General features: G+C 39.8%; 1 protein-coding gene across 1 annotated transcript; it reads right to left on the bottom strand.

Moving 5' to 3' along the window:
- Positions 1 to 14,513: 14,513 nt before the first annotated feature.
- Positions 14,514 to 15,539, bottom strand: LOC112171302. Its single transcript, XM_024308505.1, has 2 exons — positions 15,180 to 15,539; positions 14,514 to 15,038 (listed from the first exon to the last, which is right to left on the bottom strand). The coding sequence occupies exons 1-2, from the start codon at positions 15,537 to 15,539 to the stop codon at positions 14,514 to 14,516; spliced, it is 885 nt and encodes a 294-aa protein (XP_024164273.1).
- Between the last annotated feature and the right edge of the window lie 4,549 nt (positions 15,540 to 20,088).

Below are 20,088 nucleotides of genomic sequence, written 5' to 3'. Positions count from 1 at the left end.
TCTGGGTACAGCCACAAAATCAAACAAACACACTCCTCTCCATGGAATTCTTGTCTTCGTATTTGGAATCAAAGGGTCTTCCCTTGAAGCAAGGGATTGTAATTAAGGGATATTATCTATCTCGAATGGGTCCGAACTTAACATAATAAAACTCTATTTCCGTTAATGAAATAGAGTGAGATTGTGTTGAGTATATTTATTTACTATTTTTGCTCAACACTTTCCGAACATAGAAGCACGATGGAATAATATCTGCTTCACTATAACTTTGAAAGAGTTATGAAATATTGTTCGGAGGCTCTCTGCATCATATTATTTATGCATGCTTGTGGAAAAACACAAAATAACAAATTGATTGAGAAAACCCTAACATGACCATAGGAGTCATGACGTTGAGGGTATAGGGTTGGACACCATGGAGCCATTTTTGGCCATGATTGCACTATTCCAACGCCATTGGTTCTAGGGACCATATGTATTGTGTCAATACACCTCAATCAAGAGAGCATCCTTGTAACGTCCCGAACCTAAATCCACGTGTTTACTAGTCATTTGGACGGTAAACGACATTTACTTTCACTTTTACTTTCGGTTTAGTACTTTTAGTGGCCCTAAAAGTTGACTTTTTGTTCGAATCAAAATTTGAGAAAAAGTTCTTCATGGAAGTTGTAGAGGACGTTAAACCGAGCGCGTGCATATGTGGTACGTAAAAATCGGAGTTCGTATGCAAAAGTTATAAGCGAAATACTAAAGTTACTGTTCATATAGTAAGTTTCTATAAATAGCCGAGTTACTGTGGTAAGTTTCCATTTTCGGAAACTTACCGAGCTCTCTCTTCTCTCTCCCCGATTCTCTCTTCCTCTCCGACCCCTTCACCTTCTTCCGGCCATATCTCCTCCATCCGGCGACGGATTTTGACGTGTAAGGTGTCGTTGGAAAGCTCTCTTCATTCTCTTGATTTCTGGGTTCGTTTGGTAGCCTAATATGAACTGTGGAAGGTGCAGCAATGAGAAGAAGAGGACGGTCACTGTAGCCGAACGGAGGTTTCATCGATTTCCGGCGATTCCGGCCACCTCCGGTCCCCATCTCGCCGTCGAAGGTTCGGTTTTCATCACTGATCATTTCCCCTATGGCCTTGTATCACGATTTGTTGTGTAGATGCCGAATCGACGAATTGAAATTCTAGGGTTCTTGAGGATTTCTGGGTTTTTGTTCATTAATTGTTTTCGACTGTTTCTAGTTGTTATTTGGAATTGTTGTAGTTATGAAGTTGAATCAGTGTGTTGAGAAGGTGCTACTGTCAAATTTTGGTGGCCATCGGAGATGGTGGCGGCGGCGCCGCCACTGTGGGCGGCGGTAGCGGCGGCTAGGGTAGTTTATAAATTTCAATTTTTAGCTAGTTAAATTCTATAATTATCATAGAGCTTATATGTGAAGTTTGGTGAATTTTGGAGGAGTTTGGAATTGTTTGTGAATTTTCGAAGTTTGGAGTTTTGTGGTGGAATTATGGGAAATCCGGCCGTCGGATTTCCCTCGTTTTCATTATGGAATATGTAAATTGAGGAATTAGAATTGTGGAAGAGATTTGGGTTGAATTTAAGAAGTAATGGAGATAGGGATTTTCGGATTTCGTTTAAGTTCGTAATTATTTTATCGGATTGCCGTTTACGGAAATATAATTGTGTACAGGGCAATGTCGCGAGCTACGGTTAGATGAAAGAACTCATTTGCGTGGTTGCCAATAGTACTGTGAGTGGACGTTTGTTTTAAATAAGTGATGCATGCATTTATTTTATTAAAGCATGTTCTATTTTATTAACGTAATTTCCGAGCATATAAAGTTAATTGCGAATTATCTCATGGATTTACTTTTAAATAATGATTCTCATGAAGTATTTAAGTTGTATACCGGTTGTGAGTTTTGGTTATGAAGTTGTTATGCTCGGATTCGAATTTATAAATGATGTTGATTTTCGACGAATTGATTTTCGATGTGATTTTCGAGATTTATACTGTTTATATTATCTTTATAATCGTCGATTTGAGATTTCTGAAAGATTTTCGAAATGGGATTTCGATGGAATAAATTCTTGTTTATTTATTCGATTTTTGGCATTGGGAATGCCTCATTGACAATCTACTTATTTCTTTAGCGTGTGGGACACGCTGTTAATTTATACGACTCTTTGAGTATTTCCGGGTACGGTTGGGAATCGTACCCGTGTTGTCTTTATACGTGGGACATGGGGAAGCTTTATTGAGTTATCGGTTTTTTAACCACCATACCCAGGGTCGTTATATATACATATTATATTACTGGCTAGCCTATTAGTACTCCTCCCTACTTACTATGTGTTTGTAGGTGAGTAGAGGAGAGCATGGGATGCTCTAGAGTGTGGGACACTCCGACCCGAGCCAATAAGGCTCCCTTCTTTTGTATGGTGAAACTTCTTCCCCATATTTTATCGTTGCTTGACTAGCGGGGCTAGTCCGATTTTCACTGTAGCCAGCGGGGCTGGTCGTATTTTCTTGAGAAATGAGACTTCGGTTTTACGATATAGTTTTCGAATGTGGTGACTAGCGAGGCTAGTCGATTTATCGTTTTGGAATTTTTGGATTTAAAGCTAAATGTATTTTTCTAATTGTTGCATGCATCGGTTATTAAAGAAAATAAATGTGGGAAAGTATGAAATCCTTTTTCCTTTAAATTGTTTATTTTTGTCCACTCACGCTAACGTTTTTCGTCTACTTTCTCCTGGGCCTTTCGGTTTCTAATGCCCAGTTTGCAGGCGTATTAGGGGAGGTCGGGCGTACATGACATTTGAGGCATAGTTGTCACTACTTCCGCAGTGTAGGATCGATTGATCCTTTACTCTTCTTTTATATCCCTGTGTATAGTAGTATTGCTCTGCATAACCTTGGGATTGGTATTTTTGAGTTTTGTGTTTTGTGAAAGTGGAGTTGTTGGTAATTGGGAGCAGGGTGGCTCCAGGAGTATAAGGTTGATTTGCTTGAAGTGTTTAGTGTGTTTTACAGGTTTTTGGGTAGTCCATTTTAGAGGTGACTCTGCCGAATTTTTGGTAAAGTTATCCCTAAGGTGGGCCCCACAGGGCCACCTCGGGTTTCAGGGTGAAATTCGGGGTGGGTCCTGTCAATCCTCTTCATGATATTTTATGGAGTACCTGATCAATGGTAATACATTGAGCTATAAAAGACTTTAAATCTGGCGATGAAGATAGAATGCTACAGATTTTTATTTAGAATAGTCTTTTAATTTCCAAGAATTATGTAATGGCAATTATGCCTTAATCAATAAAATGACTTATTGGATTATCTCTTTTCCTCTAGGCGTACTCAATTAAGTATGATGTCTAGGAAAGTAATTGAGATTAGTGGTACTTAAGAGAGCTTTGCTCCACCGACATCTCTCTCTACTTCCCTGGTCATATTTAATTGGAATTACCGAACGAATTGAGTGACTACAATTTGTCTAATGTTTGATTTTTCTTTGGATTAGATTATGGTCACGAAACTTTGATGTAATCATTGGCTATTATTAATAAAGTATCGATTTATTTTATCTCATGTCATGTACATATTTTTCGAACTTTATTACTTCAAATATATAAGAGCCAATGGTTTTCATGCGGAAACGCATTGTGAGAATGGACAAGAGTTCTTTTGCATCACCTCTAATGACTACGGACGTAAAAGAGTCTTAGAGAAACTTATGTGTCGATCTAGTGGGTTGTATGCAACCACTATTCGCATAATTGAATCCAATCATGTTATGAGAGATGATTTATGGGATTCTGACACATATAGGCTTTGGCATGACCGTCTGGGACACCTAGGTCATGATATGATGATCCGTATATTAAAGACTTCACACGGACATCCATTCTTCAGAACGAAGAGAAGTAAAAACCAAAAATTGGTTCGAGGAGATGCACCTGCGCCTCACGGTGCCAAGACTGTGCAAGACAGGCCACTTAGGGCCGGCACCGTCTACCCCCTACGGCAACAACATGGCATTGACGCCATGGATCATTGTTTGACTCCTCCTTCTACTTCTAAAGTCAATTGTGACTTCATGGCTAAACCAAAATCCTCATTGGTTGTCTCTAAAGCCCATCATTCGTTCTGCAAAGCCTGCTCTTTAGCAAAATTAGGATCGAAACCATCCTATGCAAAGGACACTAAAGAAAATATACCATTCTTGCAAAGAATCCACGGTGATATTTGTGGACCTATTCAACCACCATGCGGACCATTTAGATATTTTATGGTGTTGGTTGATGCATCGACACGCTGGTCACATGTCATGCTATTGTCCACAAGGAACGCTGTATTTGCTAAACTCCTAGCACAAATAATTAAGTTAAGGGCTCACCACCCTGATCATCCTATTAAGTCTATAAGGTTAGACAATGCTGGGGAGTTTACATCAAAGACTTTTGATGATTATTGCATGTCCATTGGGATAGAAGTTGAACATCCAGTTCCTCATGTTCACACCCAAAATGGTCTCGCAGAAGCCGCCATTAAACGACTACAAATGGTCGCTAGGGCATTGGTAATGCGCACCAATCTCCCTATTTCTGCTTGGGGCTATGCTATATTGCATGCAGCTGTGCTTCTTCGTCTGAGGCCCACTGCCACTCAACCTTTTTCTGCGTCCCAGATGGTGACTGGGTATGAGCCTAATGTCTCACACTTACGCATATTTGGGTGTGCAGTTTATGTGCCTATTGCGCCGCCACAGCGCACCAAAATGGGTCCTCAACGACGATTAGGCATTTATGTTGGATATGATTCTCCAACCATTGTCCGCTATTTAGAACCCTTGACAGGCGATCTCTTTACCGCAAGATTTGCGGATTGTCACTTCGATGAGACAGTCTTCCCGTCGTTAGGGGGAGATAAGAACATAAATGTTCAACAGGAATGACAGGAATTGTCGTGGTCTGTCCCCACTCTGTCTCATCTTGATCCCCGAACCGCACAGTCCGAAATTGAAGTGCGGAGAATTCTCGATCTTCAGAACGTAGCAGAATCGATGCCTGATGCGTTTTCTGATATCGCTAAAGTGACGAGATCACACATACCTGCTACAAATGTGCCTGCAAGGATTGATGTCCCTAAAATTAGAGGACATGACGCCACCTCAAGGGCACTTGAGCATGGCGCCAACGTCCACAGTGGTAGTGACGTTGTGGCTAGGCCCACGGCTCCTGCCAGGAAGCGCGGGAGGCCAATAGGTTCGATGGATTCTCGCCCAAGAAAGAAAGCGAGTTTGGCACAAAATAATCCATTAATCATCGATGTAAATAATCCATCTCATGAGAACATTCCGGATTATGGTTATGTCCAAGAGACATCATTGGGGGACGCTCCAATGTCAAAACCAACTCCAGAGAATAGAGAGATCTCCATAAATTACACTAGTGTACATGAGATGATGGATAGAAATTCTATGGCAATTGATGATGCATTTGCATATCATATTGCAAAAGGAATCATAGAATATGATGATATCGAACCTCGCTCTGTCGAAGAATGTCAACGAAGAGCGGATTGGCCTAAATGGAAAGATGCGATCCAGGCTGAATTGGATTCACTAGCAAAGAGACAGGTATTTGGGCCTATAATGCAGACACCCCCAGATGTAAAACCTGTTGGCCATAAATGGGTCTTTGTTAGAAAGCGTAATGAGAAAAATGAGGTGGTTAGATATAAAGCCCGCCTCGTGGCGCAAGATTTCTCACAACGCCCTGGAATCGACTATGAGGAGACATATTCTCCCGTAATAGACGTTATAACGTTCCGCTACCTTGTCAGTTTGGTAGTTTCCGAAAAACTTGACATGCAGCTTATGGATGTGGTTACAGCATATCTCTATGGGGATCTAGATTCAGAGATATATATGAAGGTTCCAGATGGACTTCAATTACCCAAATCAAGTGGCTCTAAACCACGGAGCGCGTTTTCAATAAGATTAAAACGCTCACTATATGGATTAAAACAATCCGGACGGATGTGGTATAACCGTCTAAGTGACTACTTGATTGGGAAGGGATATATTATGCCCATGCGTGTTCATTAAAAGAACAAGTTCCGGATTTGCAATCGTAGCAGTTTATGTTGATGACATGAACCTAATTGGAACTCTAGATGAGTTGAAGGAAACTGCTAAATACTTTAAATCCGAATTTGAGATGAAAGATCTTGGGAAAACACGGTTTTGTCTCAGTTTAGAACTCGAGCACCGTAGTGATGGGATTTTGATCCATCAGTCTGCATATACTCAGAAAATTCTAAGGCGCTTTAATGAAGATAAAACGAAGCCTGCGAGTACTCCCATGATCGGCCGTAGTCTTGAGCCCGGAAAAGATCCATTTCGTCCAAGGGATGAGGACGAAGAACCATTAGAGGCCGAAGTGCCCTATTTGAGTGCAATAGGCGCATTATTGTACTTAGCTCAATGCACAAGGCCGGATATCTCATTCGCAGTAAACTTGTTAGCTCGACATAGCTCTGCGCCAACACGCCGCCATTGGATTGGTGTAAAGACCATCTTTCGATACCTAAGAGGTACGATTGATATGGGCCTATTCTATCCCTACAGAGAGAAAATGAATGACGGAAAGTTGGGATCGGACCCCAAAAGGCAAAACGCCCCCGTCCATGGAATGGCCGCCGCTCATGGTGGCCGGCGTCCTCCTATCTCCCTCCATCAAAACGACAATGATGTCTTGATGGGTTTTGCTGATGCAGGGTACCTCTCTGACCCTCACAAAGGTCGCTCCCAAACAGGTTATGTCTTTACAATGGGAAGCACTGCGATATCTTGGAGGTCTACAAAACAGACCCTTGTTGCTACTTCCTCAAATCATGCAGAGATTATTGCTCTACATGAAGCTGTACGTGAATGTGTATGGCTAAGGTCTGTAATTCGACACATTCAAGGAAGTTGTGGTTTGAAGTCTACCACAGATGAACCTACATGCATTTATGAGGATAATGCAGCTTGTATTGAGCAAATGAAGTTAGGTTTCATCAAGGGCGACAACACCAAGCATATATCGCCTAAGTTCTTCTATAATCAGCAACAACAATCACTCCTAAAGATTGAAGTGAATCAAATCCGATCAGAGGATAATGTAGCAGACTTATTCACTAAGTCGTTACCTAAATCCACCTTCGAGAAACATGTGAAGAGCATCGGATTGAGAAAGTTATCCAAACTCCCACGATTGTAGCAATCAGGGGGAGATATCGACATCAGGGGGAGTTATGATGTCTACATGTTCGATCTCGAAAAGTGAAGGACGTGTTGTGCTCTTTTTGTCCTTCGACCAGGGTTATTTTTGTCTCACAGGGTTTTTGTTACCTGGCAAGGTTTTTAACGAGGCAACGGATGAAGCATCACCACCAAGTTTGAAGCGGCACAAGGGGGAGTGTTGAAGGAATATCGATTTAGTGTGCCTTATCAAACTAGGAGTAGCAATAGGAGAGAAGGTTCTAGATTTCCCAATCCTACACGGATTGGTATTCCTTGTAACATTAGAACTAGCACTTTGTAATCCCTATATATAGGGCTCCTATTCTCAATAATAATACACACAATTCTCTCATCAATCTCTCTCAATACACATATCCTTAAACACAGTTGATAAACTTTTGTTAAAATCTCAAGAGGACCTTTTCTATAATAAATTTTGGAAAGTGAAATCCATACTCTATGTTTCCTTTTTTAATATTTTAACATCGCTTTTTATAATCCACATTACAAAATGACAAAACGTAAGATACTAATAAAGAAATGGGAGTGAAATTCACACTCTTAATTTTACTATCCACATTCTATGTTTCCTTTTTGAGTATCTTAACATCATATTTTTACAATCCACACTACAAAAAGACAAAACGTACTAAAAAAAGAAACGTGGAGTATGGATTGTAAAACGAGCAGTGTGAATTTCAATCCCTAAAGGAAATATGGAGCATAGATTGTAAAATGGGAAATATGAATTTCACTCCCCTGAAGAGAATATGATTCGGGAAGAAATTGTCGTGTATTTCATTCAGAATAAGAGTATCTATATATAGAAGATTACATAGATGTTTGCTTGGAATACAATTACAGAATCTTAATACAATTAATCTAATATATCGATAGGATATCAATGAGAATATTAGAGCCCTATTACAATTAGGTTACATAATATTGTTTGGTAGAGGCACATTAAAACTCAGTATTCTACAACACACCCCCTTGTGTCGTCCAAACGTAATGTCCATAGCGCTCCTCACGTTACTTCATTAAAAACCTTGCCAAGTAACAAAAATCCAGTGGGACAAAAATAAGCTCGGTCGAAGGGTAAAAAAGCACAACACGCCCTTCATATTTTGAGATCAAAACATGTAGACATCAAGCCTCCCCTTCATGGCAGTGATCATGGGAATTCGGATAATTTTCGCAAACCAATATTTTTCACATGTTTCATGAATGTGGATTTAGCTAGGCAATGACATAGTAAATAAGTCAGTCATATTGTCCTCAGATCGAACTTGAATCACTCTGATCTTATGGAGAGTTTGTTGTTGCTAATTGTAGAATAACTTAGGGGCAATATATGCTTGGTATTGTCACCCTTGATGAAACCTTGCTTCATTTGTTCAATGCAAGCAGTATTATCCTCATAAATGCATGTATGTTCATTTGTGGTAGATTTCAAACCACATGTATCTCGAATATGCCTAACTATGGACCTAAACCATATACATTCATAAGCAGCTTCGTGAAGAGCTATAATCTTTGAATGATTCGAGGAAGTAGCAACAATGGTCTGCTTTGTAGACCTCCAAGATATTGTGTTGTTTCCCATAGTGAATACATAACTAGTTTTGGAACAACCTTTATACGGATAAGAGAGATACCCTGCATCAGCAAAACCCACCAATACAACATTTGGATTTTGGCGGAGGGAGGTAGAACACCTGCCTGCGGTGGAAGTGGCGGCGACACTTCTAGGGTATAATGAGTCTGGTTTCCCTTTAAAAAAAAAAAAGAGTCTGATTTCATCATATCATTCTTTGTTTTCTCTCTATATGGATAGAAAAAGCTCACATCTATCATACCCTTTAGATATCGAAAGATATTTTTCACACCAGTCCAATGGTGTCGCATTGGTGTAGAGCTATATCTAGCTAACAAGTTAACAGTGAATGAGATATCCGGCCTTGTGCATTGTACCAAGTACAGTAATGCACCTATTGCTCTTAGATAGGCACTTTAGCCTCTAACATGTCTCGTCATCATCCTTGGGATGAAATAGATCATTTTTAGGGGCAAGACTATGGCCGACCATGGAAGTGCTAGCAAGCTTCACTTTATCTTCATTAAAGCACCTAAGCATCTTTTAAGTGTAAGCCGATTGATGAATAAAATTCCTTTGCCACGGTGCTCAAGTTCTATACAGAGACAAAACCGTGTTTTCCCATGATCTTTCATCTCCAATTCGGATTTGAGTTTCTTTGCGGTTTCCTCTAATTCCTCTAGAGTTCTAATTAGGTTCATGTCATCGACATATACTGCAACAATAGCAAACCCTGAACTAGTTTTCTTGATGAAAACGCATGGCATAATTCATTGTTAACATATCCCCTTTTGATCAAGTAATCACTAGAAACGGTAATACCACATGAGTCTGGATTGTTTTAACCCATACAGTGAGCGTCTCAATCTAATTTAAAAAGCACTTTGTGGTCTAGAGTTACTTGATTAAAGAATTTGAAGTCCATCAGGAACTTTCATATATATTTTTGTATCTAGATCCCTATAAAGATACGTTATAACCACATCCATAAGCAGCGTGTTCATATTTTTTAGAAACTACCAAACTTGACAAGGTAGCGGAACATTTTGACGTCCATTACGGAAGAATATATCTCCTCATAGTCGAATGTTGTGAGAAGCCTTGCGCCACAAGGCCAGTTTTATATCTCACAATCTCGTTTTACTTATTACGCTTTATAACGAAGACCCATTTATATCCAACAGGTTTTATGTTAGGAGGTGTTGACACTACTGTCCCAGAGATCTTCCTTTTCCCTAGTGAATCCAATTACGCCTGGATCACATCTTTCCATTTAAGCCAGTTTGCTCTTCGTTGACATTTTCCAACAGAGCGAGCTTCGATATCATTAAAATAAATAATCTCATGTGCAACAGACTACGCTAATACATCATAAGGATTATGGAGTTTCTACCCCATGTCCCAAGTATACGAGTTTAGTTTACAGATACCTCTCTATCTCAGGAATTGGCTCTAACGTTGCAGCGTCCCCCAACGATGTCTCTTGGACATAACCATAATCCGAAATATTCTCATGAGACAGATTTTAAGTATTAATGATAATGGATCGGGTTGTGCCAAACTTGTTCTCTTCCTAGGGCGAGAATCCATCTATAGGTCTCCCACGCTTCCTAGCGAGACCCACAGCCTGTGTGGCCATAATGGCACCATCTCTGACGGTGCCATGTTCTCTTGTGGGGCCATCAATCCTTGCAGGCACGTTGTAGCAAGTATATGTGATCTCATCACTTTAGCAATGTCAGCGAACGCATCAAGCATAGAACCTGCTACGTTTTGAAGATCTATAATTCATCGCACCTCAATTTTGAATTGTACGATATGAGGATCAAGATGAGATAAAGTGGGGATAGACTACAATAATTCTTGTCATTCTTATTTAACGTTGACATTCTTATCTCCCCTTAACGACGGGAAAACTGTCTTATCAAAGTGACAATCCACAAATCTAACGGTAAAGAAATCACCTGTCAAAAGTTCTATATATTAGACCATAGTTGGAGATTCATAGCTAACATAGATACCCACTTATCGTTTAGTACCCATTTTGGTGCACTGTGGCAGCATAATTGACACATAAACCGCACACACAAATATGTGTAGTGTGAGACATCAGACTTGTACACAGTCACCAACTGTGACGCAGAAGATGGTTGGGTGGTAGTGGATCGTAGACGAATAAGTACAGCCAATGGCGGAGCTAAAAATTTAAGTTTACAGGCACAAAAAATAATAATAATATAAAAACATACTTAATTTTTAAATATAATTTCTATCTATTACAATGTTAATTATCCTCAATGAGATTTCATATTTTGAAATCGTTGCATGATAGACTCATCATCTATACTATTAAAAAAGTCTTTCTCAATATATGAAATCAAGCAATCATTCATACACTCGTCACTCATTTGACTGCGTAAACGAGTATTCACAATGTTTATAGTAGAAAATACTCTTCACAAAAAAATTAATTGAGAATCATTACTTGATGATATATATACACGCATGTTATTTTTTTGAATCAATCCATAAATGATTGCCATTAATACTCAAGCCAGAATGACCATTACATACCCTTATGCTGTCATCTAAGAGCAGACAAGAAGTTGTGGTGGCACCACGGTGGTACATAGGGATAGACCACTCATTAAACATTCAGTGCGCCATAAGGAACATATAAGCCTATAAACCATGATAACCCTAAGACATAGTAAATAGGCCAAATACAAAAGACTAAAATCGCCTGGATCCCAAATGCAAAACCTGAAATGTGTAGGCCCCATAGTAGCCCACATAGCAATAGCGAAGACCAACTCAGAAAGTCCACTTTTTGCTGTCGTAAACAGCCCCACTAGGGCCCAGGTCCAGAATTGTCCAACACCAGCTAGGGCACCAAATTAACTAAGTTGGGCACCCAGGCTGATTTGGGCCTCCCCCTTGCGTTGGGTCTCCAAATTGATCTGGACACCCCTCTGCCTGCTCGAACTGCTGTCGCTGCTCTCCGCCGGCCCCCATCCGCTTTTGCCGTCGAGACCTCTAGCCTGAGCGCATGTGCAGCCTCCACGTCGCCGGTAATCTGCCTTAAAACCACCGCCACCGTTGCACCACCCTCCGGTCGGATCTCGATCTTCCTCCGCCATGATTGAGCCATCAGCGCCGCTAGGACAGAGCCACTAGGACCATATCGAAACTGCAACGCCGCAAAGCCATTCACCACTCTTGCAGCTCGGATCGCCGCCGCACATGTACACCAGACCTCAGCCGCCTGTGCAGTCATACGCCACACGCCGTCGTCCTTTAGTCGCCCTCTGGGAGGTCGAATCCGACCCGGATTTTCATCAGGTCTGAATCTCTTTCGGTGAGACAAAGTGAAACCCAAGGTGATCTCCTTCTTTAGATGGAACTGGGGTTGAAGAAATGTCAAAACAAGTTGACGTTGAATTGCTGCAAGACAACGAGAGGCAGAAAAGGGACTGCTTGGCGATGGTGACGAACACCGGAGATCGATTCCCCAGCCATGGTGGCTAGGGTTAGTTAGGAGACGGAGAGCCATCCTTGGCACATGTCTATGCAATTATTATACACACATGTTATTGATATAATAAAATATTTTTTAAATTATTTTTGTATTGGACTTGAAAATCTGTAAGTAATAAGAAAATAAGAATCATTAACTAATAATTAATTGCATTTTTTATGTTAAAATAATTTGGGAAAGAAAAATATTATATACAAAATTAGTGTGATTAATTATCAAGGTTGGGAGGCTGGTCCATCTCCTCAAATAATCCCAAAAAAAAAAAAAAACAAAAAAAAAGCATGTAAACGTCCATATGGAATAGTCAAAGTTGAAAAATTAATTTAAAAATATATAACAAAATCATATTCTAATATAATATATAGTATAATATTATAAATTTTTTTCACAAAAATTGAGTGGAACACAGGACTTACTGGGCTCCTACCTCCATCTACCCCTGAGGACAGGCAAAATTGCATAACCCCAAGCAAAATAGAGAGATTGGTGTGCATTACCGATGTCCTAGCAAATATTTGAAGTCTCTTAATGGTGGCTTCTGCGAGACCATTTTGAGAGTGTACGTGGGGAACCGGATGCTCAACATCAATGCCGATGGACATGCAATAATCATCGAAATTTTTTTATGTAAACTCTCCCTATTGTCAATACATATTGACTTAATAGGATGAGTCCGTAGTCGAATACTTTGTGCTAGGAGATTAGCATATGCAGCATTATATGTGGACAATAGCGTGACATGTGATCAGCGTGTCGACGCGTCAACCAATACCATAAAATATCTAAATAGTCCACAAGGTGGTTGAATAGGTCCACAACTATCCCCTTGGATTCTGTGTAAAAATGAGATAAGTTCTTTAGTATCTTTTGCATAGGATGGTCTCGGTCTTAATTTTCCTAAGAAACAAACTTTGCAGAACACGCAATGGGCCTTAGAAACAACCAATGAGGATTTTGGTTGGGTCAGGACGCTATTATTGGCGTTGGAAGCATAATGGGAGGTGATGGCACCATTTTTGGTGTTAAGAATAATAGCGGTGGGCTGCAAGGGGATGGCAGCGGTCCAAGAGCTTTCTTGGATCACTTTTGATCCTTGCTTCGCTTATCTCAGAAGAAATGATGTTCGTGTAAAATCTTTTAAATACGGATCATCATATCACGACCAGCATATCCTAATCTGTCGTGCCAAACCCAATACGTGTCTGAATCTCATAAGTCATTTTGTATGACATTGTTAGATTCGATGGCTCAAATAGTGGTGACATACAATCCACTAGAAAGACACATAAGTTTCTCTAAGGGCGCTTATGTCCGCAATCGTTAGAGGTTATGTAAAGGAATTCATTCCCATTTTCACTATGCGTTTCATCATGATATTTGTTGGCTTGAATATATCTAAAGCTCAAGAGGGTTCTTCCAGCTCTAGGAGCATAGAGAGTATGTGTGACAGCAATCAAGCTGTCGTTGGGCAAGAGGAATTGGGACATTCCATGACCTTAAACCAAGTTGATTCTCCTACCATTGTTGTCACAGAGGAATGTGCATGCAACATCTCTAAACATAATTGCCAATGGCGAAATATAGTGTGCGTAATTGCACTATCCGCTTGAGACATTTTAGTTCTCTGGAGTCCATTCCTATAAATAAATGCTCGAATTAAAGTAGAATCAAGAGAGATAGAATAAAAACTTAAAATTTTATTCAACAATAAGGCCAACAAACTATATCAAAGTTTCTGAAACAAGACCTAATCCAAAAAAAAATAACTATCTATGCAAACAAAGGTAGTCACTCAACTTCTTTCGGTAACTCCAAATTAAACATGACCAGGTAAGAAAGAAGAGATGTTGGTGGAGCGAGGCTCGCTTAAGTACCATATGTCACCTCTAGCCTAGACATCGTATCCACCCTTGGATGAGCCTATTTGAAGAAGAGTTCATACCAATGGCAACTTAAAAAAAACACAAAACAAAACAACAAAACTATGGCAAATGTCATTACAATAGTTCTTGGAAAATAAATAGACTTTAATCAAAATCCACGACATCGATCCATATCCATGTCTTCATTGCTGGATTTGAAGTCGCCAACCTTCAGCTCGAAATCTTCATCTTATATTCCATGAGATGAGCTTCCCTTACAATTCTATATGCCTTGTAGGCAGCAGCTACATTCTCAGGTGCTTTGCAAATTTTGGCCCAATGATTAGATGCTCCACATCGGAAACAAACTTCATTATGAGTTGGAGGATTCTCCCTTGGTTGAGGCGGATTTGCGCGAGAACCATGGCACCTAAGGCTGGCGGCGACTCCACCATGGCCATCCGCTCCTCTCTGTCCGCGACAGCGGCGGTTGTTGTGCTGGTCATTCCGGCGATTTCCTTCCTGAGCAGAGTGATCATATGGACCAGGACGTTCTAAGTGATTACCCTTATGTTCAGGGTTTCGCTCGCGACAGCCTCCCTTAGAGGCGTCATTATAATTCGACTCCGAGATAACCTTAGTGCCATCGGGTTGGGAATTATAATTCTTCACAACAATGTTGTCATGTTTTTCAGCAACACACATAGTTGTGATCAGCTCATGAAACCTTGTGATCCTTCTCGCATTTACTTCAATCTGATAGATCTTAGAAACCATCAATGCAGAGACAGGGAAGGTAGAGAGGGTCTTCTCAATCAATTGAGCTTCTGTGATAGTCTTTCCACATAAGTGCATCAAGGTTCTGATGCGGAGAGCTTTCGAATTGAACTCCATAACAGTCTTGTAATCAAAGAAACGGAGATTGGGCCATTGCACTTCCAAATCCGGAAGGAGGGAGTCATAAACATTCCCAAAAAGTTTTTGAAGCGCAACCCATAGGTTTCTAGCACTATACTCATTCATGTAGTCAAGTTGAAGCGATTTGTCCATATGGCGCGTAATCATAATGAGTGCCTTGGCGTTGTTTGTTACAGCCATGGGTGGGACATTTTGCGCGATCACATCAGGATTAGGTGCATGGATCGATGCTAAGATCCCTTGGGTGGTCAGATGATTTTGGACATCACGAACCCATTTGTGATATCCAACACCGGTTGAGTTCAATGGAGCAAATTCGAGCTTGTTCAAGTTTGACATTCTGCGAAGGGAAACAAGAATAGGTTAGTTTCGGAGCTCAAAAAAGCTTCCTCGAAAAACAAAATAAATTTCTAAGCGTAATTCGCTGCCAAGAAATTGATTTCCAAGAATTTATTGGATTAAACCAAAACAATGATGTTTATAAATGGTCAGGAACAAATTTCTTTCTTGCTGGCGAGGCAAACAATGATGTTTATAAATGCAGGGGCTGCTGGGCTGTGTCCTACAGAAGCTGCTAGCGTTGGGCTGCTTGAGCGAGGTGTTGGGCGCTGGAGGAGTGCAGTACGCGAGCAGCGTGGTCGACAGTGAGGCAGCGAGGGGAAGCGTGCAGATGCGACGCAGGCGGGCTGTGCGCTGCTGGGCTGTTGTGTGAGCAGGACTAGCGCAAGGGTGCTGGGTATGCTGGGACCGCGGCTAACTGCTGGGCAGGGGTTGTGCGAGACTAGGCAGCAAGGAGGTAGCAGGGCGAGGCTGGACGTGGGTGCGGGGTTGCTAATAACGTATTTAAGAGAACATGATTATTTCTTCCCTCGTTTTGTATTTCATTCATGATAAAGACCTCTAAAATAGAGGTTTACACATGTTTGCTTGGTATACAGAATCCTACTAGAATTAATCTTAGAATATTAGAGCCCTATTACAATTAGGCTACACAACCTCGTTTGGAAAAGGCACATTAAAACTCAATCTTCTGCAACATCTCGAGCTTTAGTCGCACAACAAAAGGAAAAAAACGAGAGACTTCATAAGTTAGACGGAACCATTCACATCAAACTTCATAAGAAACACTTATTAGCACGAAAGATGCAAATTACAGTACAGGCTATAAGGCCTGACGACTTCGGTACAAGATAGAAAAATAACCAAGAAGGCAAGAACTAAAAAAAGAACAAGTAAGAAACTGGGAATTGACCCAAGATACAAGCATTTCTGAGTTTCTATTTCCTTTTTTTGGTTTTTGACAGGCCAAGGATGGACTGATGTGGTAACAGTATAATACTAATCTGCTATTTGTACTCCAAGCTTCTTCTCTTTGCAAGCATTATCGTCAACACCACTGCTTTGCCAGTTATCCTCAATGCTTCGCCCCATAAACTGAAGACTGCATTCCATGTTTCTTAAAATTCTCCCACTCTTTCTGATAGTGACCTTTGTTCAAACCCAGAATACATCTTAGACTTGAGCAACATATGAGATTATGAGTCCTCTATCTGGTCTCAAATTCAAACAGCGGCTAAGCCTGATGGAGCTGAAACAGCCTCACAATTTAACCCTGCAAAATGTAGTTGTCAGTATAGGATAAGCAGGGATCGTTCAGTCCGGGGATTGTAGGGTACACCTACACTAAAAGGTCAATTAACAAATAAAAGAATAAAAATGGGGGGTTTTGAAATTTGGTTCTAATCTACTTAAAATAAAAACAAACAAATAAAACTATTTACAATGATCGACTTCCCTAACCTAAACCACTACCACTCTGAAAATTATTAAGTATAAAAACAGAAAATTCATTTCAACATGCTACTAAAACGTGCCCATCTTAAATGCTAGATAAGAGCCCAAATGAAAAGCTGTCACGGTCCAATCCATTTATCTGATCCGTTCTTTGAATCAGCTCACACATGCAAATTAACCATTACTCATAACAATTAACACGTAATTTCCTGAATCATTTAATCATTAAAGCATGATTTTTACCACTCTTTAGAACTAATTACTACTTGTTTAACTCAGCGCCTTAACAAATAATAATTACTCTTGACAAATTAAGCAAACACACATGAATACTCAGCGTGATTCTAGCATGCAAACTTATTAACCTAACTCTGAAAATTACCTAAACACTTAAAAGGGCACAAGATTATAACATGCATCATCAAAGAATTCTCGAAATTAACTCAATAATAAACTGAAAATCTCAAAAATATTAATAAAAATATTCTGAAAATCTCATGTCTCCAATTACACAACTTACAAATCCAAACACACAAAACCGAAACAATAATTATAAGTAGAGTCATAGTTACACTTTTGAAGCTTTCCTCAGCGACTTAGCAACAAGGTGATGAACTCGTCTCTGCTATGGTGGTGGAGCGTCCTTGACTCAGCCCCTAAGAACTCGTAGATTGATGGAAGGATGATGGTCACAGTCTTGTATGTGATGGAGGTTTGAGAAGTGAATTGAACAGAGCTATGGAATAATTTTTGGTCAGGAAGTGATCTTGGTCAGGAAGTGATGCTCTTGGTGTTGAGAATGGCTGCTATTTATAGTGGAATTCTCCTATCTTGTGATGTAATCATGGCCATTCATCAAGAGGTGATTTCTCCTCCAAATTTCCTTGATTTTCTCTTGACAAAGTCATGAATTTTCTGATCTCTTTTCCCCTTAATGGCTCATTGTATATGCCTTGAATAGTGACCAGATACATCACTTATTCTTCTCCTTTGATTTGCACTAATTTCTTCCAAGAATTGTGCACACAATAAACTCCTTCAATCGAGAAAAATCAGAATTTAATTAGAGTTTATAATCAATAAGAAATAAGATAATTAGGAATAAATATTGATTAACAACAATCCATTTAACTCCTCGAATTCTTCCTGATTAATCCTTCAATTTTTTCTTGATTTCATCACTAAAGAGTTTCTAATGGGATGGACTCTCATTAAAATAGGAAAATCAGAAATAGAAAAGTTCAAATGAAGAAAGTTTCCTAAAATAAAATAGGAAATATTTCCTAAAATGAAAGAGGAAAGTTTCTAAAATGACATGTCCTTAATTTATGCTCATTTATGCCCTTTTTTACCTATTTTCACCATTTTCGACCATGAAGTAGCTAAAAACATAAACTATATTATAATTATTAATTTTAAGAGAATAATTTAGCCAAATGAGGAAAAATACATATTAAAAATGTCACACTTTGTTCTCCTATCAAAACCTTACCCATGTATGGCATTTCAGCAACCTAGGAAGGCCATTCCATATGAGAATACCTGTTCGTTCACACCCTGTTTCTATCTCTGAGAAATAATAAAAATCCGCTCTTCCGACAATCAGAGAGCGCTCTAATAACCAGCCAGTGGTGGTGACCATTATTTACTCACTCCGTGATCATGTTAAATGTTTGTCTGTCGACCAACTGTACATAAATTTGCTGCTCTACTTCATATTCTTCATATAATTTACTTGAAGGTATAGAAATTAGCCTCCTTCAGTATCCATAGTTGCTGATTCGTGACACACAAGACATAGATTTCGGTCAACATCAAGTCAAAACTATCTTGTGTTCCCTGGCTCCACTCTTGCAGTGCTATAACAGAGTCCTGTCATGCTGATGAGAGGATTTAGAGTGTTCTCTAAACCAACCTGTACCTTATAGCAGGGTTTACAGTAAGGATGAGCCCCAAACCACCCAAAGCATTTTAACAGTAACTGCAAGAATAAGCAAGATGGCAAATACAGAAACAAAGACTTTTGGGATACCAAGCAGCAGGGAAGATGCGCGTGGTCAATCCCCCTTCTGCAGCCAGCAGAAACCGTGAATGGAGCATAATTAGGTCAGAATGTAGTCAATGTACTTGCATGTATTTAAGAGAAGAATTCACGTTCAAACTTGAAAATCCCTTGCAAGTTGTTGATCTTCGTTGGATTGTACTTTGGCAAACAACATTGTTGTTCGACTGGACTAGTTTGGCAGATTCTTCATCATCAACCTTTTGTTGAAATTCACACCCTCAAGCAGCAGCATTACACAATCCCAAATCACAACCTTCCGCAGGCAGATTTTCTGAAAGCTTCCCAATTGATTAGCTGACAATATGGTTTCTCTATATCACCTTCCCCAAAATGTTTATTTCTGGTTGAATCTTCCCCACAAACCAAGTAGTCTTTCTACCCAATTTTCCCAGCTGTTTTAATTGATCAACGAGAACCTTTTAGTTGTTCCATAACATTTCCTCCAAGATTGAGGAAAGAAGTTGATTTTGCAGATGACCATGTGTTGCAGAAAACCTCTCTTGACGCTGGCAAGAAATTACCAAGTAAACTCTAAATTATGGGAAATTGGTTACAAGGAACTCTAGCAAGGGGATACCTACCCCAAATGTACCACAATTCCTCATATAAAATGCACCATCTTTAGACTGAAATCAATTCAAATGACTTCTTTTTAGAACGACCACAATTTGAATGCAGGAGTATTTTGTTACAGCACTGTCTTGATAGTTTCTTGGATAAGCTCAGTTTCATGCCTACAACCAAGAAAGAAAGTAATCATCAGGCGAGGTTTATAAGACATAAATTAACTCAACAATTAATCATGCAAGAATACCTCCTATAGCCATACTGGGTCATTGTGTAAAGGCAGCTCCCCACCGTTGCACTATGAGTGCTTTTTTGAAGGCTTCATCATAGGCCCTCTTTGTTTTCTGGGATGGGAGTAGGAGGGATGCACATAATAAAATTCATCCACGCACCAGATAGAAGAAGCATAGTTTAACAATAGGACAGTGAAGGAAGTCCATGTTCTTCTAAAGAGCTCCAGTT

This window comes from Rosa chinensis, chromosome 6 (genome assembly GCF_002994745.2).
Source record: "Rosa chinensis cultivar Old Blush chromosome 6, RchiOBHm-V2, whole genome shotgun sequence".
In the NCBI taxonomy this organism is placed as follows: domain Eukaryota; kingdom Viridiplantae; phylum Streptophyta; class Magnoliopsida; order Rosales; family Rosaceae; genus Rosa; species Rosa chinensis.
The sequence above is the reverse complement of the archived record's forward strand: the minus strand, read 5'-3'. Positions and strand labels throughout refer to the sequence as shown.

Excerpts from the sequence above, each read along its gene's own strand:
- LOC112171302 (XM_024308505.1), bottom strand. The coding sequence starts at position 15,539 with ATGTCAAACTTGAACAAGCTCGAATTTGCTCCATTGAACTCAACCGGT. Across the intron at positions 15,039-15,179 it reads GTTTCTTTGATTACAAGACT|ATTGAAGTAAATGCGAGAAG; the intron begins GTTATGGAGTTC and ends AAGATCTATCAG.